A 25,047-nucleotide genomic window follows, 5' to 3' on the forward strand; every position below is an offset into this window, starting at 1 on the left:
ACGAATCAAATCAGATTGACAAATGTGATTCATTATCGGATTGAATCCGGATATTGCATGGTTCAATCCATGACAATCCTATTTGATTTGATAATAATATATTTTATTTACCAATAATCAAATTATAAAAATATAATTTTTTTTTAATTTGGCATCCTTGCTCGATAGTTGAGAGCCATGTTTCAAAGAACTAAAGGGAAACACCAGATTTCAAAACCAGGGAAGACTGAAGACATTCTTCTTCTGCCCATTGGTTTTCACCACACCTAAACCAGAGATAGGCAGACAATGAATGGAGTGAGTTCGCCATTCGTCGCCAGGTTAAGGTTTCACCATCGTTGGAATATAATGGCTCCAGCATTTTTTTTGGACTCAGAAAAATTAGGGATATGATTGCGGACCTTTCCTATGGTACATTGCATTTGACAGAGACAGCTTTCAAGGAATTTATTTCAAGGGTTAAAGTTGAATTTGGGTTGAACAGTGGGAGAGGTCTTTCTACCTATTTCGCATCTTGGATTTTTTTGAGAACATTCAACTCCACTGAAATTATGACGATTGATGAAATTGGGCCGTTTTAAGCTCAGCTGCAGCAGCTTTCTCTAATCCAAGTGTATTCTCCTCTTGCAGGAAATATTTAGTCTTTAGTTGCAGAAATAAAAGATACTTAGTGCTGCTGAATGTCTGTCTTAAAAGAGTGAGAAAAGGGCTGGTGAATCATTGATACTCCATTAACTTTTTAGCTAGATTTTTCACAATGAAGGCTACTTTCAATGGGTTTCCAGAAAATACTGGAGAAGGTAATTTGTTTATTTCTTTATTACATTTTTTCTTTATTTCTTCGTTTCCTTCTTTCTTGTATGGACATTATCTCAGTTCTCAAATTTAGTTTCAATCTTAAATTTGATAAAATGGTTTAATTGTTGCAGTCTATACTTGTTATGTTGCTAGTGGAAATCTGTAAATTTTCTATTTTTTTTAATTGAACTGAATCAGATTCAAATTGGATATCCAATTATATAATCAAATTGAATTCAAATATCAGAGTTTTGAGATTCGTCGGGTTCAAACCAAATTCGGATATCTCATAATTCTTATTGAAGCAAATTTAAATATACGTCCAACCGAATTTGATTCAATCCATTTTGCATCCCTACTATTTCTTGTCTATTTTATTAATTATTCAAATTTTATCTTTTACGTGTTCAATACTTTTTCTGTCTAATGCACCTAAACCCAACTAATGACAGAATCCAAACTCCAACTCCAAGCTAACAGTCTATCTAAATGGAAATAAATTGATGGAACCAAGCACGGGAAAGGGTGTCAACTCAAATTCAGACATACATACCTTCTCTCCTGCAGAGGTATTAGTTCTTCCTTCAGCTTCCCTAGCAGAAAGGGCTCCAATACCAACTGATGGCAACACTGAGTACCAAATAACACATTATTATAAAAGTTTGATGCTTCAGTGTCCATCTTTCACTTGTATTCAAGTGCACAAATAGACACAAAGAAAGAAAATTATGTAATTCAAAACAATATTTATATGCCAAATTAAATGCTCCAACACAATGAATTCAATAAAAAAAATTCATAGAATGCAGGAGACAAACTAAAGAAACTACAAAAAACTAGAATAGCTTAGAGCATCTTATATACATACACACACGCATATACATACATACATATATGTATGTATGTGTGTGTGTATATATATGTATGTATGTATATTGGTGAATCTCACAAAATTTGCATATTGTGTTGTTGGGAATCACCGATTTTACAGATGCATGAGAAGTAAACATCTTATTTTTATGTCAGAGATAACTGCATCAATATCATAAATAACAACATTATTGTCACCTTATTCAAGTTTCATATTCAAAGGTATCATCTGCACAATGATTATTGTGTGTGAATTAACACATTTTCAGACAAGGGACACAAAGTGGCGGTGGAGTGAAACAATGTCAAATAACATGCCAAACAAAAGTACAACTTTATATTTTTTATAGACAACATCCTATGATATAGAGTGAAAAGATATTGGCCCTGCCTGACTGAAATACAAGAAGCTTTCCCCCTGTGGTCTTCATCGCCAAGAAAGCAGCCTACAATAGAAAAGACTATATTTGGTCAGATTAATTTAAAATCCATAATATTATACAAAACCTGAATTCTCAAAGTTGGCTGACAACTAGACCTGTTCATGGGCCGGGCTTCAGGCCTGACTTACACAGTGTCGAGCTTGGGCTTCGGGCCGGGCCCCATTCAAATTTTGGCAAAAGCAAAGCCCGAGCCCGGCCCATGAACAGGTAGTGACAACCGCCAACTACAACTCTGTGAGCGAAAACTTGTTTAAATGAGTTCAAGGACACCAATCTGTTTAACTTAACAGAGTAAGAGTTGTTTGTTCAAGGGAACTGATAGGAACCCACCAAGTATTGCACTACAAAGGAGGATGCTATATATAGAACAAAATAAATGGAAATGGCATTTAATTAGGCATACCTTGATTGCCGCACCAAAAGCTGATTCAGCAACTCTGTTATTCTGAAACATGGTTGGAATGTTGTCCAGTAACTGCTCTAAATGCTGACGGCACTGAATTTTCACAAGGAATTATAAAATTAGCTTATAAGTATCCTAGAAAAATATTAAGTAGAACCTCCTTAAATAATTATTCATGTAGAACTTGATAGTTTATGTCAAGCAACACTAACCTCAGAAAGTTGAACAATGACATCAGTTTGGAGAGGGGTGTAGACATCTTGAATATCAGGAACAATGAGCATCAGAGGCTGCAATAGTAAATTGAAAATCAAAATGATCATAACCCCTTTATTGATAAAAAAATGGTCATAACCCTTTTCAAAGACAAATGATCATAACCCCTTTCAGTTCTCAGTTATAAGAGCCGTATGGACATTTTCTCTGATTGGCAGAGCCATATTATCATTTAACACAACAATAAAGCTAGGTGCATGCATTATGAGGCACAGTTGGGGAAATTCCAGGCTTAACCAAACTTCAATAAACAAATAGTACCACATTTCAGAAACCTACTAGCCTTATTTGCAATCATTTTATCAGAATATTAGCACTGAACTCTTGTTCTTACAAAGACGTCAAGATAAAGTTTTCAGACTTTGTTACACTGTTGTCCACATGATCAAAAAGAAAAACAAAAAGAAAAATAAAATAAAATACAAGATCAGTATCTGGCCCTTTTCTGCTAATAATTACCACAAATACACCACATCACTTTAACTATTAAAAAATTACAAGGTGTCTCAATAAATTCAAATTGCTCCAAAAAGTAAATGTTCAAAGAAAGGGTAAAGTGAGGAGACCAGGGTTGAAATCCAGAAATAATGACACCACAATGCAATAATAAATGGTTTTAAAAAATTGTAGATATAAAAAATAAAAAATAAAAAACTTTGAAATTTGAACTATTTTTCCTTTTTGATTATAACCTTTATCATGGTACCTTTGTTTAGTTAGGAGTGCCAACTGCCAAGAACTATTTTCCTTATCCTTTTCTTTGGTAGGTTTGCTTGGAGCAGTTTTCTAAAAGGCATGCATTACAAGAATGTATGTTCACAGGTGAAGCTAGCGTTAATGCCACTTTAATAGTTTTGATACCTAAGAAACCCGTAGCTGTACTCCCAAAGGATTTCAGACCTAGTTGCCTTGTGACTAGTTCATATAAGATCATTGTTAAGGTCCTATCCTTGAGACCAAAATTGATCCTTCCTTCCAATCACTACTTAGCTTCAAGGTGCATTCATTCTAGAAAGACAAATCGTTGTTAATTTAAGTGGCTCGTAAGGGACATGCAAATATAATTCTCATGGGTACAAAGGCTGGCTAACGGCATGGTAGATGCATTAGCTAAACAAGGGATTACCAAGGAGAATTTCTATTGGGATCAATTATAATGTGAAATCTGTTTTTGGGAATGGTAAAACCCTTACCCTCCCCAACTCCAAGAGGCATTTTCAAAGATCTCTTCATTTTCTCATTACAATTAATACAAACTTGAATTATCTATCAAAAAAAAGATACCATGGAAATGTGTAAGAGCAGCTGTCTTCTGGTCCACTTGGGAAGAGAGGAATGCAAAAATCTTTAACAAAGAATCTCACACAAAAGAAGCTTTGTCAGAATACAATTTTGGTAGGAATGGCTCATTGGTTGTCTAGGGATATTGAAGTCAAGCTAAATTGGGTCAAAAGAAGTGCAAATTCTTTTGTGGATGGGTAAGCTAAGCAAGGGACAAATAGGGACGATTTGTTTTGGGCTATTGTGTAATTTGTGCTGTATTTCCTTTGGTGAGGAGTTAAGAGAGTTTATCTCCCCCCATCTTGTTGCACCTCTTCTTATTTTTTATTGAAAGTCATTCTGTTATTGATCAAAAAAAAAAAAAAAGGAATGGCTCATTGGATCAAGGCCTTGCCCATTTTTTGCATCCTTTTCAATAAAAGACATCTTGAGGAGATATCATATAGCAAGTTCTACACATGAACAGCCTCTCCTGGTCACCTCTAAATCTGCATCAAATAAAACTAAATTTTGACAGAAACAATGTAGGTAATCCAAGGCCTCCGGTTATAGGTGGAGTGTTTAGGTGTTTTCTGCATAGAATCATAGGCGGAAAGAGAAAAAAGAGAGAAGGAAGAAGAAAGAAAGTAAAAGAGGAGAGAATGTTCGAAGGCCAAAAAATTTGGGCTGGTGACACCTTGTTTTTCATTTATATTAGGGTAAGTTGAACTTAAGAAATAAAGGGGAAATATAAAAGTGCCCCTGGTGCCACATTCTAATATAAACATTAACCCCAAGCAACACTCCCCTCAAGTTGAGCTGTATATATTGATCATGCCCAACTAGTCACAAAGTTCATTGTGTCATAAATACGGAAGCCCCTTTGTAAGAAGTAAGAACATCTTCTAGTTGCTCCTTCGAACTAACATAAAGAATACAGACTTCACCACTTTCAAGCTTCTCCCTTATAAAATGCTTGTCCAACTCAATATGGCTTGTCCTATCATGGAGGACAGAATTAGTTGCAATGTTTATAGCCACCTTGTTGTCACAGTAGAGGGACATAGGATTGTTAACACTAAATCCCAACTCTCCCAATAGTTTTTTATCTAGAGCACTTCAACAACCCCATGTGCCATAGCCATATAATCAGCTTCTGCACTTGACCTTGCAACTACACTTTACTTCTTACTCCTCCATCTCACCAGGTTTCCATCTACAAAGTGCAATACCTACTGGAGAATTTCCTATCATCCATAGGACCTGCCCACTCTGCATCTGTATGCACCTCTATTTTCATCTGCTTGTGTTTCCCGAACAAAAGTCCAGTTCCAAGGTACTTTAAGTGTCTAAGTACTCACTCAACTGCTTCCAGGTGTGGTACCTTAGGGAGTGCATAAACTGACTCAGAACCCCCACAGCATAGGTATCGGGACAAGTCATCAAATAGGTACAACCCACTAACCATTGAAATTGTCCCACATCCTTCAAAGGTTCTCCATCACAATCACCCAATCTGTGATTCACATCAATAAGGGTACCAGCATGTTCGGCCCCTAGTTTCCCTTTCTCTTGTAAAAGATCTAGGATGCATTTCCTATGAGACACAAAGATAGCCCTTTGAGAGCAAGCAACTTTGATCCCAAGGAAATACCATAGGGATCCTAGAACTTCCACTTCAAATTGGGTGGCCAGAAACTCCTTCAACTTCTGTATATATGAGAACTCCGCATATACTATTAGCATTGCAACCTTTCCCTAGCACTTCTTAACATAGAGAGTACGACCATACTAGAATTACCTAACACCTACCTATTGAACCGCCATATGAAACTTGCTAAACCAGGCCCTAGGAGATTGTTTCAAGCCATAAAACAACTTTTTCAATCTGCACACCTTGTCTTCACTGCCATTTAGGAATGCATTTTTAATGTCAAGATGATGTAACTCCCAATCTAATTTAGTGGCCAATGACAGAAAGACTCGAATTAGAGTTCATCTTTGCTACTAGGGCAAAATTATCAACCTAATCAATACCATACACTTGTGTATTGTCTTTTGCACCAACCTTGCCTCGCACCTTTTTATTGTCCCTTCTGCATTGTGCTTCACTAAGAACACCCATTTACACCCTACCAATTCTTTCCCTTTCAAAAGATTCACCAACTCCTAAGTACCATTCTTATGGAGAGCATTAATTTCCACCTTCACAGCATCTGTCCATTTAGGATATGCCAGGGCCTCTACAACATTTTTGGTACAGGGACACTATCAATGGCATATAAGAAAGCACAATAAAAGGGAGAAACATGATCATAGGACATATAATGGGTGATGGATGCTTTGTAGTGCATGACCTAACACCCTTTATTTGGGCAATGGGAATGTCAAAGTCATCCACATGATCATCAACAAAAATAGGGACAAAAAAGTAAATGGGAATAAGAGTACATGATTGTGGCCTAACTTCTTGGGAGTCCGATGGTGTCAATTGCATAGTTTTTAGGAGATCCACTTCCTTAGCATGGTGTTGATTCTACGATGCTTACACAAGAAGACACTAAAGGAGTTGGATCCGAGATGGAGGGAAGGTGCGCTTGACGAACGTGTTGCTTCTTCTCCACACAACTCTCCCCCTTAGAAGTAGCAAGGTAGAAGGGCTCATACTCAAAAAAGACATCCATAGAAACAAGGTACTTACAAACAACTTAATCAAAGCAACACTAGGCCTTCTGAAAAGATGGATACCCATGGAATAGACTCAGGGTCCAACTTACCATGAGAAGAAGACAAGTCATGAACAAAAGACCAACATCAAACATTCATATAGGGATGGAGAACAAAGGAGATTGGGAGAATATAAGCTAACAAGGCCCCTTATAGTTCAACACTCTAGAAGGCATACAGTTGATTACGTACGCAACAGCAAGCACATAACCCATCCAAAAATGTTTTGGTATAGTCATGTCTAACACCACCCCACAAGCTACTTCATGGTGTCTATTCTTCCTTTCTACAACACTATTTTGTTGTGGTGTTTTTGCACAAGAGCTACGATGAAGGGATCCATGGTATGCAAAAAATTCATTTAAATCACCATGGAAGTATTCTTTTCCATTATCTAACTAGAATATATGAACCTCCACATGAAATTGAGTAAACACCATTAGATGAAATTCTTTTACAATTTTTGGAAACTTATCTATGGTCAACATAGGAAATATCCACATGTAGCAGGAATAGTCATCAATCAAACTAAAAAAGTGTTTGTAGCCACCCTCAGAGGGTATAGTGCGAGGCCCCCAAACATCAGAATGCACAATATGGAACGAAAAATCTAATATTTTATTATTTAAAGAAGATTTACAAATCAGGAAACAAATACTTCAGCAACTCAAAAGACAAATGACCTAGGCGGTTATGCCATAGAAAAGCTTAACTCTTGTTTACATGACTCAACTACTTAACCCTAATACTGATGCCAAGAGACCAGCTTTATTTTAAAGGACATAAAGGCCATCCACCATGCTTCCTCTACTAATCGTCTTCCTAGAGGTTTAAGTCCTAAAAAACACAACAACGAGGAAAGAAAGTCACACTATCATTTAAGGAATGAGTGGTACTACTAATAGATAGTAAATTCAAATGAAGCTTTGAAACATGCAACACATTAGAGAGGGTAAGGTCGTAGGGGATCCTGGCCTACAATGGAGGAGAATGATCCATCTGCAAGCCTCACCTTATACCCCCGAACAAAAGGCTATACAACTAAAATAAGTTAGGCTTACCGGTCATGTGGTTGGAGTTCCCTAAGGCAATGGTCCAGGGAGAATCAGAGACAAGAGTGGATACATGAAAAGTAGAGGATGCATTATCTGCTTTAGACACAAACGAGGTGGAGGGAGTACCAACCGTACTATCCATTTGACGCAATGCCCTACCATAGGATTCCGGGTGATCACAAAAGGAGTTAATGATATCCTCTTTAAGGTCAGAAGCAATCTGATGCTCCTAGGTGTTTCCGGTAGTCATGCTACCAGTCTGAGAACTATTTGTTGCCACATTAGTTGCATTGTACTTCTTCTGTCCTTGAGCTTTATTTGATTCTTGGTTCTCGGTTTCCTGTTGGGCATCCCAAAAAGATCCCAGCAAGTCTCAAGAGTGTGCCTCAGGCAATGGCAATGGGTTCACCACAATTTGTCCTTGTCCCTCATTCCTCTTATGATCACTTTTCTTCTCACTATTATTACCACCATTTACAACTAAAGCAATCTGTTGCCCCCCAAAGCTGTAACCATCACACTTTGTCTGCTTTTCTCAGCTTGTAAAGTGGCATATACTTCCTAAATTGAAGGTAGAGCACCACTGCCCAATATCTTAACCCGGAGAGGCTCGTATATAGGAGTTAACCTAACAAAAATGCAAAAACACATTGCCGGGTAACTAACTTCTTGTATGCCTTTGCATCAGCATCATTCTTCCATTCAATAATCTGATAACGGTCTAACTCCTTCCAGACTAAGGTGTGGGCAGAATAGTAAGCAGATAAACTCCAGTCACCCTACTTACAGGTAGAGGATTCAGTCTGCAGTTGATAAATCTTTGCATAATGTCTCTACTTAAAATAGGTCAATTTCTCCTGTTCCTATATCTCACTAGCTGTATAAGCCAGCATGAAATTCTTTCCCACCTTTGGCTCCATAGCAACAAGAAGCCAGGACATAACCATACTATTTTCCTAATCCCATTTATCATGTTCAGCAGACTCTGACTTGGCTTCTTTCACCTTACCATTAATGTATCCAGATTTTCCCCTTACTGTAATATAGAGCTTTATACCCTTAGACCATTCCAGATAATTCAACTCATTCAAGGCAGTGATAGGCATAGGTAAGGCCATGCTTTTTTCGGATAGGAAACGGTAACTTTCATTAAGAAATTAAGAAATTAAACAAGATATTACAACTCCAGCATTCCAAAGCTGAAACGCTGAACCCACATTCATAACCACTGTAACAAAGCAACCCAGAAAAGTTCACTCCTGTTTGATCCTTGTTTGGCTAGAGCATCAGCCAGGCCATTTTCTGTTCTTCTAACCCACTGGAGGTTTGCTTCAATTTCCCTTGCAAGGCACCAAACTTCTTTCATAGCTTGCCTGTGGTTCCAGATTCCCAGATTTCCAGATTTCATCGTTTATTACTAATGATGAATCCCCTTCCACTTCAATCTGTTGCAATCCCATTTGTTTAGCCAGTCTCAGACCTTGCAGCAATGCTAATACCTTAGCTCTTAATGAATCACCCACTCCTATAGGCCCTGAAAAAAGAGCCAGAATTTTGCCTTCCTCGACTCTAAAGACTCCCCCTACACCTGAGGGCCCCAGGATTCCAAGGGAGCTTCCATCAAAACTGAACATTATTTTTTGTTGTGTATAGGCTGCCCAACTCTCTTGAATTGTTGGATTAGATCTTGAAGAGTTTGCTACTGTACTCCAGTATATCATCCACTGTGAATTCCTTAAATAACTCATCTGCTTTTACCCAATGCACCATCTTGATAGTTATGCAATCAATCAATTCCTCCCTTGATTTCCTTTTTCCTTGAAAGATTCTATTGCTTCTTTCCTCCCAAACTGTACACAAGACTGCGGCTCATGTGGCTCTCCATACCATCCTTCCCCTTTTCTTGGGTCGTCTAAAGAAGCTTCAAACAGGCCTACTACATTGGGAGGGGGTGTCCACCTGCAACCAAAGAGAGAAGAAAACTACTCCCAAATAAATGAGACAACAGTGCAGGAAATTAACAGATGCTCGGAAGTTTCACAACAAGCATAGCAAAGGGAGCAAATATGAGGGGAAAGGCACTGATTTGGCCTTCTTTTTGTAGTACATAACAGGTATTAATTTTTGGCAGAGCCACTTCCTAGCAAAAAGCCCTCACTTTTGGAGGAACTGGACTGCACTACACTTCTTTAGCTGGGAAATACACAACCGTAGATGAAGAGTGGAGGAGGGCACTGAAACAAGAGGAACAGACAGGAGGACAAGGCTGACCAAATCCTACTATCTTCACAAGAAGCATCCAAAAAAATCATACTCAAAAAGGGAAATAAGTTCATCCACTGCCCCCTTTCAACTTCCCTAAGGCCTCTCCTTAGACCCAAGTCCCGAGAATCTCCATTATAATTAACAGAAGCGATCACTTTCCCCTTATTCAAACAGAGGGAGTACAAAGAAGGGAATCAATCCATTAGAAGGCCATCCCCCAACCAAACACCTTCCCAGAACAGCACTTTATTACCGAAGCAAGCATCATACCTAAGAAACGGTTGGAGAGTATGGGTGACTCTGGAAATGGCCTTCCAAGGTGACAAGTGTGAAGCCCTAGGGTCAAGTCCTACCTCCCAGCCATTAGATGCCCTACCATGAATACTTGCTATCACTTTATGCCACAATCTGTCCTGCTCACAAGGCCATCTCCATACCTACTTTCCCAACAATACTACATTCCTTTTCTTGATATTGCCAATGCCTAAACCCCCATGTTCCTTACTTCTGGTCACCACCTGCCATTTTACCAAATGATCCTTCTTAGGATCGCCTGGAATACTAAAGGTTGAGAGCAAGTACACTGGTAAGTTTGATGAAGTGGACTTAATCAAAGTGCTTCCCCCCAAGAGAAATGTAATTCCTTTTCCAATCTGCTAGCTTCTTCTCAAATCTCTCTATAACCGGATACCAAAAGCTCTCCAAAGAAGGATTCACCCCAAGCAGTAAGCCCAAGTAGTTCAGTAGCTAGGCACTCGCCTCACAACCCAATGCTTCAACTAAAAAAGTGATTTCCTCCTCTATCCTGTTTTGGCAGTATAGAATCCGTTTAAGGGAAGTAAGGTTGCTAGCAAGTAAATTAAGAGCTCAGTTTTCAGGGACATAAATATCAGTAAACTGTTTATCTGATGCTTTGGCTAAATAAGGGGGTGAATAGGGACCAATTGTATTGGTGAGCAACTAGTAGGGAATCAATTATCTAGCTTTGTACAAAATTAATGAGATCTAATGGGTAAGGTAGCAGTGCCTGCCTAGAGACATACAGGGTGCTTGGCACATAACCATTGTACATATTCTAGATTTTTCATCACTAACTAATAAAGTGTACAGTTACCAATCAGAAAAATAAGAGGCAAGGCATAGGACTACCTACTAGAAGAACACCTTAATTTTTTTGTGTACCATCTACTAGCAAAACATTTTAATTTTCAGTGGGATGAGACCACCAAATAAGCAACCATGGAGAACAGCACTCAAACTCAAGAGCCATGGCAAGAAAAATCAAGGAAAACTCCTCCAGGAGAGAAAGAAACTTAATTACTTTGATGCTTTCATTATCCCTAAAGATCTAAAGGCTTCACCTACAGCAAAAATTATGTTTGTTTTCATTCAATTTTATTAATTTATTTTAGATATTTTTTTTGTTAATTTCATATTGCACATAGAATATCAATGTAATTATGATAGACATAAAAGCTTATCCAACTTGGCACATCTCCTAAAAGATGATGACATCAGATGAAAACAACATAGTTTAATGATAAAATATCTAAACCATGGTATAAACAATTCTTGGTTAAAAATGAATGCAGACAAACAGATGGCATCAGTAATCAAAACAAACAGTGAGAAGGCTGAAGATGAAACAAAAGCATGTACCTTATATGATACAATAAAAAATTGATCAAAATATGATACAATTAAAAAAGTTCCATACAAAAAATATACAAGAGAAAGGTAACTGAAGAGTATGGTTGGAACAGGGGATATGTTCAGAAATGGCAACAGTGATATTGTTGCCAAGGTTTAACACATCAGTGTCGGTGGAAATGTTGGTCACCAAAATATAAGAAACATGTCGGAAAAGTTGGAAATATTGTATAAATTATAGACATGGAGGTAACATTAAATGAATAGGCAGACCTTTTTAAATTATTATCTTGTTCCAAATCATTACACAAAGCTAAAAAACTAAGGTTATAGAAAAAGGAATATGTTTTGGAGTTGTCTCATAAACCTTAAGATTCAGAGCTTCATGATAGAATGAGATAAAGCAAAAGTTAAACTCAGAGAAAATGTAAATGGTTATAATAGATCAACCAAATAATATATTACACAAACAAAAAATAATATTTAACATCATGTTTGAAATGAATATTGAGATGGCTCAAGTAAGTTAGGTGGGCAAAAACATTGTTTTTTTTATAAATGCGGGCAATAGCATTGTTACTCCACATATCTACAATATTGTCACCAACTTACGTTATAATAATATCCCCTGTATTTATTTTTTATCAATAACAGCAGCTTTATTAATAATATGAAAATTGTGAAACTTTAAATACAAAAGGGGGAGATAAAATGTCTTAGCTCTCCATCAATAGAAAACAATGAAAGAGAATTAAAAATTAGCCCAAAAGATCGACTCCCTATTCACCCCTTGCTTGGCCAACCCATCCGCAAATGAGTTGGCAGTCCTCTTCACCCAGCTTTATTGTATCTCAATGTCCCTACACAGCCATAAGAATTTTTTCTTTTCATTGTTGTAACTCCACAACCCACTGTCCCCTTTCTTCAACCAACTTACCACCACCTTCGAATCACCTTCCAGGATCAAACGACTTATATTTAGTTCCTTTGCTCTTTGAATTCCTTCCAACGCTGCAAGGATCTCAGCCCTAAGAGAGTCACCTTCTCCAATAGGGCCTGAGAACAAAGCAATAACAATCCCTTCCTCATTCCCAAATACTCCTCCAATCCCAGAGGGCCCTGGATTCCTTAAACTACTGCCATCAAAATTCAATTTTATAAATCCGGAGGGAGGGGACCAAGAGGGACTAAGAGTCCTCTTGCACCGAGTAGTAGTAGCTACCTCTTTCCAATTTCTAAACAAATCATCCACAGGAAGTTCTAAAAATAATTCCAAAGATTTTAGCCAGTGGACAGCCCTTAAGAATATTAGGTCTAACAATTCTTCCAAGGTTCTTTCCTTGTCTGAAAAAATTCGTGAATTTCTCTCTTCCCACAGGGACCAACACATGGCTACCCTAATACTCCACATAATCTTCCCTCGGGAGAGAACACCCAAAATGAAGGGGAGAACAAACTTTGGACACTCTCGGGAGGATTCCAAGAACACCCATAGCGGGAAAAGACCCACTCCCATACAGTTTTAGTAACCTTACAAGAGACCATGAGGTGGTAACCGGATTCTCCATCAGCTTACAAAATGGACAATCTATTAGGAAGTAGACAATAGTTGGGTCTCTTTCTCTGAAGTAAGTCAATTGTTTTTATTCTTTCCAAGAAAATTTCCCAACAAAAAATACCAACCCGAGGAGGAATAGGCTTGCTCCAAATTTCCTTATCTAGAAAGGACAACCCAAGAGGGACAAAAGGTTAGGTTAAGTTTTCAAAAAACGAAGCACAAGAGAAAGTACATGAGGCGGATGGGATCCAAATTCTAGTGTCTTCCTTATTAGGATCTAGGAAAACATTCTCAAGGATGGCTAGCAAAGATAAAATGTTGTCCGGGTCTGTATCCCTAATTGCCCCTCGTAGGCCTAGGTTCCACCCAAAACCAAAAGTGGAGTCTGAAGGACCCAAGAAAGAAGAGATATGTTCATTTTCAAGTCTGACAGAGAGTACAGGGAGGGAAACTGGTCCTTCAGAGGTGAATCACCAACCCAAAGTTGTTCCCAGAATTTTATTGGGTTACCAGAGTTGAGATCATACCTGATCTAAGGGGAAAATTTTGGAAGAAAATTGTGAATGGATTTTCAAGGAGAAGCAGTTGTAGCCCTTGCCACAATTACAGGATCACAGCCATTGTCTTCCAACCCATGTATGCTAGCCAGAATTTAGTCCACAATTTATCCCTTTCAATTGTAAACCTCAGCAACCATTTTCCCAGCAAGGCCATATTCCTTTTTCTGATGTTTCTAATCCCAAGGCCTCCTAGTCTTTTACACCTAGTTACCACCTCCCAGCTCATCCTATGATCTCTCTTCTCCTCTCCATCCCATAGAAAATTCCTTATTAATTTTTTCAAGAAATTGGAGACCTTAGAGGGGATCTTAAACACTAACAGATAGTAGACAGGTAGGTTAGCTAAGGTAGACATAATCAGAGTGACTCTCCTACCTAAGGAAAGATAGTTTCTCTTCCAAGATGCAAGCCTCTTCTCAAATCTCTCCACTACCGAATTCCAGAAGCTTACATACTTAGGATTATCTCCTAAAGGGAGGCCCAAGTACGTCAAAGGCCATTTCGAGATTGCACAACCTAACTCACCTACATATTCCCTTTCCTCCACATTCACCCCCACCACATAACTCTTATCAAAGTTCACCTTGAGGTTAGATATCTGCTCAAAGAGTTGTATTGCCAATTTTAAATTCCAGATCCAATTTATGTCCCCTCCTTCACAAAACAAAATTGTGCCATCTGCAAACTATAGATGTGTCAAAAAAACCTCCTCCCTTCCTACTCACCACCCTCTTATCAAATTCCTCGAGTCTACTCTATGGATCAATCTCCCTAGTACATCAGCAATCAGGGTGAAAAGAAAGGGGGAGAGTGGGTCTCCTTGTCTTATACCTCTCAAAGCAAGAAAAAAGTCAACCACAGTTCTATTCACCAAGATAGAATAGTGACAAGTCCTGATACAACCCCATATCCATTTACACCACCTGTCTCCAAAGCCAAAACTTCTCAACACCTCCAACAGGAAGGACCAATCAACTAGGTCGTAAGCCTTCTCCAGATCCAGTTTGCATACCACTCCCTTCTTCTTCAACTTCCCAAGGCTCTCCAAACTCTCTTTTGCAATGAGGATTTGATTAGTGATCTGTCTTCCCTCCACAAAAGCTCCTTGATTGGGTGCAATAATAGTGGGAAGTACCTTCTTTATCCTGAGAGACAACACTTTTGCAATAATTTTATACAAGCTATTCACCAAACTGATAGGTCTAAAATCCTTTGGTTGTGAATCCTCTTTCTTCTTTGGGACCAAAGCAATGAAAGTTGAGTTCAAACCCGGATTAATTATTCCCCTTCTATGAAACTCCTTGAAAACTAACCTAAGATCATTCTCCACAATATCCTAGCAAACCTAATAGAAAGCCATTGTGAAACCATCTGGACCCAGAGTTTTTGTCCTACCCATTGAGAATATTGTTTCCTTTATCTCCTCTGGATCAAAACTCTTTTCTAACCACTCTCTTTTCTCTACAGTTAGAGTCAGCCATTCCAATCCCTCCAACCACACCCTCTTATTCAGAGGCCTTCTAAAAACAGATTTAAAATGGTTTACTAAGGCCTCTACCATTTCTATTGGGTGGGACAAAGCTGCTCCTTCAACTTACAATTTAGATATGAAATTCTTTTTTCTCCTCCCATTTGCCACTGAATGAAAAAATCTTGTATTTCTATCTCCCTCCTTTAGCCACTTACACCTGGATTTTTGCCTCCAACTAATTTCCTCCTTAACCAGGATATCCTCCATCTGCCTCTTCAGATCCCATCTCATCCTCCTTTCTTCCTCTCTAAAGGATCCCCTCTCTTCCTTCATATCCAATTCCTCAATCTGCTCCAGCAATACTTGTTTTCTCTCATCTATTCTTCCAAACTCCAGCCTATTCCACTCCTTTATTTGTGATTTTAGGAATTGAAGTTTCTTGCGGAACCTCATTCCCTCCCATTCTGTTACCGGATTAGATTGCTCCCACCACTCTCTAATCTTCTCAATGAAACCTGGATGAGCCAACCACATATTTTCAAACCTGAATGGGGTAGGTCCATGACCTCTCAATTCCTCCTTACTCATCAATATAGACCAATGGTCTGAAGTAAGTCTTGGAAGTGCCCTAGATGTTAAATTACCCCAGTGTTCCTCCCGATCTGTTGAGAACAAAAACCTGTCCAGCTTAGAGCATATTGGCCTAGATTGAAGGTTGGACCAAGTGAAGTTATTATTTAGGAGTGGAAGTGGAAATGCCAATTCCAGTAAAATTTCATGTCGCTATCCATAGAAGTGGAAATGGAAACTATTTCTCGTACTCCACATAGTACCGGTAGTGTTCATTGGGGAATATGTCAATTCCGGTAAAATTTTGTGTCACTACACATGGAAATGGAAATATTAGGGAAATTATTAGGGACATTTTGTTGCACTATATTCAGGACCAAGTCATGGAAATTCAACAACTAGAAGCATTACAAGGGATAGGATTGGTAAAGCAGTAGTTTCACAAACGTCATAGTAGAAGGGGGTTCAAGTTATCTTATAGTGGCTGAGAAAGAAAACAAGTACCAAGGCCTCACTGAAACACAATAAGGGAGATCAAGGAATTAATAATGGATGTGGAGATTCAGTTCAGCTGGATATTAGATCAGCCAATGGTTTAACTCATTCAATGGCAAAACAAGAGGTTGATAAAGAGCAACTATTCTGTGGGGCATGGTGGGAAACTTGTACTGTAAAAAAATGTACACATAAGTTTTGGGGAAGCTCAACAATAGCATCTGGGGACTTGATGTGCTTGGCACCTTCTCCTGTATTGTATTGGTTATAAAATTGCATATAACTGATCAGAAAAAAGAAAAAAGAAAAAAAGAAAAAAAAAAAACTGAAAAGTATGGTTTAGCAAGAAGATTGAATCAAGTATTTACTTGTTGCAATGCACGCTTGAGATTGTAAAAATGGATCGTTGAGTCAAATGTTGCAATACCAACCATTGTTCGAGGACCTTCCTGCAGCAAGAAATCAGACAATAAGACATCACAAAACTGGCATATTCAATAACATTAAAAAACAAACTGTTGTATTTATTTCTGTGATATCTAATTAGAACATAGTGCAGATGGCATAAAAGGATAGATTTATGTTTAGGCAAACCAATGAAAGTATACCATTGACCATTCATATACAATCTTCCGTATCTACAATTCTACATACTAAAACAACGATGGATACCTCAGCACCAACCCCCATCCTTCCTCCTCCCTACTAAATTTTCTCATTTTTCATCATTTGAAGAAAAAAACAACCGATTCATGTAAGCAGGCACCAAAATGGGAGCCCACCATACTGGTTAGCCTCTATGAGTGCTGTGCAACCATGATTGTTGGCCTCCATGGGCAGCACCTTTTCTCAAACATAGAGATGTTTTGTCTTCCAAAGGGAGTCTTTTTGTCTTCCAACACTTGAAGTAGTATTCTCAAAACATTTGTTTCGGAGGAGACAGATCTGGTGTTCCCAGCAATGAGTGCTCACGCCAGGTAGGGCAGTCAATGGATCAGGACAAGGTGTCCCAGTCCCAGACCGACTGCTTTAACGTGGGGAAACACTTCATTGGTTGCCTTGACACTCTCAACTGTACCAAAACTGTTTCCTTGTCTTACAAAGGACGTAACCTCAGGCAATTCAACATATACAACATCACCTGAATGGTGTTGAACATGGTCGGTTATTCCTATTGTAGCTGAAGTGCCATCATCTTTGACCCGCTCATGGGAGTCAGAATACTTCAAATCATTCATAGCAGGCTTCTGTGACATAGACCCTCTGAGGTTAGCAGCAGCCCTTGAAGCACACAACCTCAACGCCATTAGAATCAAAAATATGCTCTTCTCCCACTCCCTGTCTCTCTTTGCAAATTGGAGTTTTAATTTCCTAGGAATTGGCATTAAAATGTGTTCTTAAATACGGTTGTTCTTAAATTTGCATAAAAAGTAGACTTCTTATTTCATAACAAGGAAATCAAAAGTTTGATTTGATATCTGAATGTGTGTGCTCATAGTTCTGCAGAAACCCCCATTTAGGTGTTCTTAGTTTTGCAGAGAAGATCATATCATTTCACAGTAGAGAAGAGACCAGTAACTTTAGGTTTGTTTTACTTTTCCAAAGGAAATAAATCATCAAAAGTTCTTTGCTTTTATTATTTGTACTAGAAAGAGAAATTGCCGATTCAATTGTAATCAGTGTCAGCGTCATGTTACACTGTCCTTTCTATCTTCTGCTTTTTGGATTAGAAGCTTTCTTCTCAGTTTTTGTAGAAAATAAGAGAGAAACAATGGTGATGGAGGCTTTTAACCAGTTGCATGCTGAAAATTAATGCAAAACTGTATTTATATCAAAACTGGTTCTGCAAAAACACTCAGGCGAAGAAAACAGTCAATATGGCTAAAGCATGACCCGTTTTCAATAGACCAATACCAAGGGTGAAGAGTGAAGTATTGATCGAAAAAGGGAAAAAAGCTTCAAGGGTGAAGAGGGCGATTTAGATGCAAAGGAGCCCAAGCACAAATAAATTTGTAAAATTAAATTTTGATGGATGTTCGCTAGGGAACCCAGAGCCTTCAGACATAGGGGGTTTATTTATTTAAAGATGAAAACAGCAACATACTCGCAGTTTATTCAGAACCAGCGGGGCATGGAAATTCAATAAATGCAGAGATAAGTGCGCTCTTGCATGAATTGAGATTTAGCAGAATGATGAACATTAATAAGCTAATAATAGAGAGAAACTCAAAGGTGCTGATGAGCTTGATGAGCAATAGAGACCAAACAACATGGCAGCATAGTGTCAAAAATTGCACTTGAAGACCATTAGTGGGCCTTACTTCATGGGACGCTAAAGGACAAAAACCCAAGGGACACAAAAAGACAAATCCACATTAAGGACAATGGTGGCAATTATGTAAATAACATAAAGATTATTTCATTACAACACCTCACCATAGCATGAGGTGGAACATGAGCTCAGAGGTGTCACTTTAAGGCAATTAGGTGTAATTTAAAGAATGAAGTGTCACCAAACAACATGGCAGCATAGTGTCAAAAATTGCACTTGAAGACCATTAGTGGGCCTTACTTCATGGGACGCTAAAGGACAAAACCCAAGGGACACAAAAAGACAAATCCGCATTAAGGACAATGGTGGCAATTAGGTAAATAACATAAAGATTATTTTATTACAACACCTCACCAAAGCTTGAGGTGGAACATGAGATCAGAGTGTCACTTTAAGGTGATTAGGTGTAATTTAAAGAATGAAGTGTCACCAAAACAGGGGAGTAGGTGCCACAATGAGGTAAGTTCAAGGAGACCATCCCGGCCTTCCCAAACCTCCCAACATGGACCCTCCCCAAAACCTGGAGCAGGTTGGACTTTCAGAATCCAAACCCTCCCCACATTTGAGAGTGGAGCGGGTTGGGTCCAGAACCCACACCTAATTTCCTGTTATATATAAGCAATAAACAAGCAAAATAACATGAACATCAAAATTTCCAATTATTTGATTGAAACATGTTGAAAACGCATAAACCATCAATTATCTTTCACATAAAATTCAAAACATTATTAAATTCAACACATAATACATAAGTTCATATGCCTTACAACAAAAATGTATAGGTTAGAGAAGACCTCTAATACTATACCCTACCCGTACACTTAGGCTATAAAACCCCAAAACCCATCCCCACCCAAAAATCCATTTTTCAAACAAACAAAGAAAAATCAACCCCATTGGGGTGAGTACACACCAGGTAGGGTTAGGGATGGCAATTTCGCAAGAATTTTTGGGTATCTGACCCGTCCCGACCCTAATAAGTCTCGTATATCAAAACCCTATAGGGTTTGGGACAGATTTGAGATTTTAGATAAAAACCCTATAGGGTTTGGGACAGATTTGGGATTTTAGATAAAAACCCTATAGGGTTTGGAACGGGTTTGGGTTTTGACTTTAGGCTATCTGATACCCAATAACCGGTTTTATTTGAAACAGGTAGGGAAACACATACAATTTTCATAAATACATTAATAACACTAAATTTAAGGTCAAATAGCCATAAATAATGCATAAATATATAAGATATATATATATATTGGTGTACATAAAAAAAATATATATATTACAATTAATATAGTGGGATGCATAGATATCAAACAATACATTAATTAGGAGTCCAAGACACAAAACATATGAACCTATTATATTTATCCTAATTATTATATCAATTATTTTCTATTTTATTATTTTTACTTTTTAACATTAACAAAAATGCTAACCAAATATTAAATTCTCAAATATAAATTTAATTATCATTTAACAATTAATAAAAATATATATTTTTTACTCAAAATATATCAAATCTATTAAATTTTATAAGATATATATCATATGCAAATTCATAATTTTTAATTATTAAAATAATTATTTCACTATTAAAATTTGAACTTCTATAAATTTTTCGGAACTAAAAATCATTTTTTCATATAAATGTAAATTAGTGGATTTGGTAGATTCAATATAATATTATAATCTTGAATATTTTGTAAACATTTTTTTATTTTTTTGTAAATGATAAATATAATGTTATTTAACATAAATTAAAATATTAACTAATAAATACAAAAATATATCAAAACTGTAAGATATATAACATGCACAAATTTATAAATTTTAAGTACTTAGATAATTATTCTATTATTAATATTTTATTTGTATGAATTTCTTGGGATTAAAATCATCTTTTATATAAATTTGAATTTAATAGATTATTTATTCCATTTATTTATCAAATGCTAAATTTAAACATTATTCTTTTAATTTTTAGTTGGAATTATTAATCATACATATGTATTGTTTTGTTTGGGTGAACACAAAAATTAATAAAACTTATTTTATTTCATTAAACAACACAAAAGGTGAGATGGATCAGTAGCTTAAAGTAGTGTTAAGAGTTTCGGCTTTATCATTAACTAATTTGGGTTCAAATCATGCTTTAAGCGTAAATAAATTCTTTTTAGTAGAAAGTGTTAATTAACCTTTCAAATCGGGTGGAACGGGTCGAGACCGGTTTAGGAAATTGAGAGGAAAAGTTAGATGGGTTTGGGGTCAAGGATACATAGGCGGGTACAGGAATGGGTTGGGCAATTTGCACGGGTACCATACACATTGCCATTCCTAGGTAGGGTGGAAATTGCCAATCCTACTTAAATGGTTTAAGTGTCATTTAGGGTAACATAGGTGGCACTCAAGTGGTAAGTGGCAGACTTGGGAAATAATTAGTGTACATATAATGTTTCATGTACATAATTCACGTTTAAGGAGGTGAAACCACTATAGATAGGTCCACATCCCTCATTTGCAAAACACATCAAGCATTGTAGTCTTCTAAAGCCTTTGTGCCTTAGTTCAATACAATCAATCTTTACAAATTCCAACTTAAGAGTCTTTCCTACTTTGTGCCTTAGTTTGTTTTCCTTGCACTTTGAGCTCACTAAGCAAAATGTTCCTGAGCAGGTTAGGCAGACTTCACTTGTGGGGACAAGTGGGGAGACACATTCTTCTTCTTTGAGAATCAATTGTTCAACCATAGTTAAATCAGACCTCTCAACTAGACCTGTTCACCGGTCGGGCTTCGGGCCCAATTTTACACTGTCTCGGGCTCAGGCTTCGGGCCAGGCCCATTAGAATTTTGACAAAAGCCAAACCCGAGCCCGGCCCATGAACAGGTCTACTCTCAAGTTCAACTGAAATTTTGCAAAGAATTGATATAGTTTATCATAAACCACGGTTGCAATAGTGAATTGAGATGAGGCAATAAATATTCAAGCCAAGAAGTAACGATTTTTGTCACAAAATGACATTTGTTAATCCAATGGGCTGAAAGTCAAAAGCATACTATACACCATCTTTTCTCAGTATAAGAACAATATGAGTGCCATTAATGTGTTGGATTTCCTTTGGGTCAGCAAAACTATTTTGAATAAAAGTAATTAACTCACCTCCAAGCTCAGGCCAGCATTGCTGATAGAATTTAGCACAGATCCCAACTGAGCCCAGAGCTTTAGTGGGCCCAATAGCAAAGAGAACATTTATAACCTCAGAGTGGGAATAGCACACAAATAGTCATTATCTTCAGGGTAGACAATATGGAGTCAAAAGGTCTTATTATTAGTAAAAAATAAAAAAGAAAATTGTATTCAAAAGAAAAACAGAAGTACAACCAAAGGTGATAAGATATCACCCAAAAGAAAAAAGAAGAAAAGCTAACATCCTCCAAACAATTTTTATGACTTCTTTTATTAGAATAAGGATAAGAACTAGTACAACCAACCCTTGGAAAGGTGCCCTCCAAACAAATTTTTAAAGAACAACTTTGAGCCCCTTTCCCAAACTTTCACAAAAATAGTGTTGACACTATGTGTTTTGATGATACAAACTAATTGAGAGGTACTAATAGTGTGCTAAATTTGCTGCTAATCTAAGTAAGCTTCTCTGAGCTATAATTGTGTTAAGCAAATTTGATGATAAAGAAGAAGTGGAAGCATTGCTTGATCAGTTGTCTAAGCTTCACACTTCCAACACCATCTCCAATCTCTTCAAAGAAGATGCACCAAGGAAGTTCAAGCATGGAAAAGCTACAAAAATATTCCAAAGGCTTTGGAGCTGCTCAAAGAGGTTTTATGCTACATCAATTCAACAAGGATGAAGCATACATCAAGTTGTGGTTTAAGAGTCATATCTAGAGGTTCTTGATGTAATCAATTGCTTGAGATGCACTTTTTGTGTTGCTCAACAAGACCAAAACTTGGTTTGGTTAACCTTAGAGACCAATGGCTAGAATAGGTTTGCATTTTAGGCTTCTTCGACTTAAACATGTTCAGATTCTTGAAAATCAATGTTGAATGCAAAAGGAAGAATCCCCAAATCTTTGACAAAATGTTTCCAAGGTTTCTAAGTGTTGGACTATCATTAGTCAACTAACCTTAACGACAAAAGCATAAAATGCCTAGGCTCTATGGTATAGTCAACTACCCAAACGATATAGTCGACTAACTACAACAAACGAGGCATGCAATGCGTAACTGTTAGAAATACTTGACTACCCTAAAATGTATAATTGACTACCTGTGACAGTCAAGGCATAGAAATGCCCAGACTGATTGCAGTGGTCGACTACCCAAAACAATATAGTTGACTAACTCTGACAAGCCGAGTTAAATCACATATCAGTCAATTGAATAGGAGTCAATTGACCAAAGGAGAAAAAAGATTCTCCCCTTCGTCTGGTAAACGACTACTAGAATAGTGTAGTCAACTACTTCGATGAAATTTGACCTTTAAAGGCTTAAAACGGCTAATACTATCATGTTGGAGACATTTTGAATCATTACTATGTTTAGTAAGAGACATCCAACAGCTAGAAAATAATCTAGCTTGATTCAAAGAAACCAAGCAAAAAGAGAATGAAAACAACCTGAGCTTTTAGTATATAACGTCATTAGTTGTTTTTAGAGAGCCTTTATTTTCTTCGAAGAGATTTATGAACTTCAATAGATTTTAGAGGTGAGTAAAGTTGAGAAGCCATAGGTCTCATATAGTCTTACCCATCTATTGAGAGATCTCTTCTTTGAGTTAAGCATCTTGAGTTTATATTTTTGCAACTGAGTAGATTGAGCTGTAATATTTATCTATTGAAAGGCTCTATGCTCTGATGTATTGTGCTTTATCTATAATCTCTCTATGTGCAGGAGGTGTTCTAGTTTAAACACCATTAAGAGTTTGATAGAGACCTTGAAGTTTTACCAACTTACCAAGTTAGGTTTGGCAGGCATGAAGCTCTGTTGAGTTTGGGTAGCACTCCAAAGCCTATTCAAGGTTGTAGGAGCCTCGAAAAACCTACAGTTGTAAGACTTTGATAGCGCCCTGGAAGTCCAGCTAGTTTTGGTTAGTAGAAATCCTCAAAAGGTGTCTAAGGTAGAGGATGTAGACGGGTTTCTGCTGAACCTTTATAAAAATCTTGTGTGCCTATTTTTGTGATTATTTTGTTTTATCTTTTCTTTATTTTCAAGTTTGTGTAGTTGCTCTAGTATTAACATTCACCAACTCTTCAGCCAACTTCTTGTGTTTGAATATCTGAAGATCCTATAGTTATTTAACTTTGTTTACTTTCTTTTGAACTGCAAGATACAGATTTCTTGGTGCAATTACTGAGCTACTAACTCTACTAATCCTACTAACTGCACTAAATTTTAGTTTAGCAGTTTGCATGCTGTATTGTATACAAACCTTCACTAACCGCTAACTGTTAACATTTAACTGCTTTGGGTTTATATTTCTACAATATTTTACATTTATTGCTTTATTTATTATTCAACTGCATCATTTATTTTCAGCAATTAAATTAATCTTGAGAATCCTGTAGCAGTTCTTTTTTTTTATTTATCACCCAACTGCTTGAGTCTCAACTTTTTATTTTCTAGTAGCTGGTCCTTTTCACAACTACCTTCTTGTGGCAATCCCCAGCTGCAAAACTTAGCACACACATCTCGTGCAACTGTTATTTATATTTCTCTTTGTTTACTTTCAGCTACCTTTACACATCAGCAATTATTTAAACTTATTGTTGAATCCTTATTTTAACTGCTCTTCCACTAACTTCTTTAGCAATTTCTATACCTATTGTTCTATTTACTTTCAGCTGCTATTTACTTTATAGCAGTTACTTGTATTTATTGTTCTATCTTATTTAACTACTAACCACTATAGCTATTGTGATTATCTTGTTTACTTGTTTGAAGTTATAGTTTATCTTTCAGCAGTAAGTTGATCGTATGGATCAATCATTTGATTAACTGCTAAACATTTTGACTAAGCCTTTATTCCTATGCATCTTATCTTGAATCTTCAAGAAGGCTTAGTGGAAGGTTTTAAGCTCGAACTAATCAGTTTTTAAGCTATATCCAATTCAACCACACCCCCGGACAAGGCCATCGATCCCAACAAATAGATCCCCACCATAGCTTTTCACGACAAACACCCAATCAGCATTCTAAACCATCACCCAAGATCCAAACACCTTTCCCAGAAGACACCAAATATACAGAATGTGTAGGCATATTCTTTTCCAATTCCAAAAATGCTTCTTTTGCAAA

General features: G+C 37.2%; 1 protein-coding gene across 3 annotated transcripts in view; it reads right to left on the reverse strand.

The window, feature by feature from the left end:
- LOC148853076 (Sec23/Sec24 protein transport family protein) overlaps nucleotides 1-25,047 on the reverse strand; it is a 62,141-nt gene that overhangs the window by 22,511 nt on the left and 14,583 nt on the right. For all 3 annotated transcript variants that reach the window (XM_088943904.1, XM_088943903.1, XM_088943905.1), the window contains exons 9-13: nucleotides 16,770-16,850; nucleotides 2,727-2,804; nucleotides 2,515-2,607; nucleotides 2,060-2,114; nucleotides 1,352-1,428 (exon numbers count right to left, since the gene is read on the reverse strand). In XM_088943904.1, the coding sequence (XP_088800030.1) occupies nucleotides 1,352-1,428; nucleotides 2,060-2,114; nucleotides 2,515-2,607; nucleotides 2,727-2,804; nucleotides 16,770-16,850 (384 nt within the window). The remainder of the gene's footprint in view (nucleotides 1-1,351; nucleotides 1,429-2,059; nucleotides 2,115-2,514; nucleotides 2,608-2,726; nucleotides 2,805-16,769; nucleotides 16,851-25,047) is intronic.

This window comes from Nelumbo lutea, chromosome 5, assembly GCF_056320005.1.
Source record: "Nelumbo lutea isolate HS-2025 chromosome 5, American lotus-T2T, whole genome shotgun sequence".
Taxonomy (NCBI): domain Eukaryota; kingdom Viridiplantae; phylum Streptophyta; class Magnoliopsida; order Proteales; family Nelumbonaceae; genus Nelumbo; species Nelumbo lutea.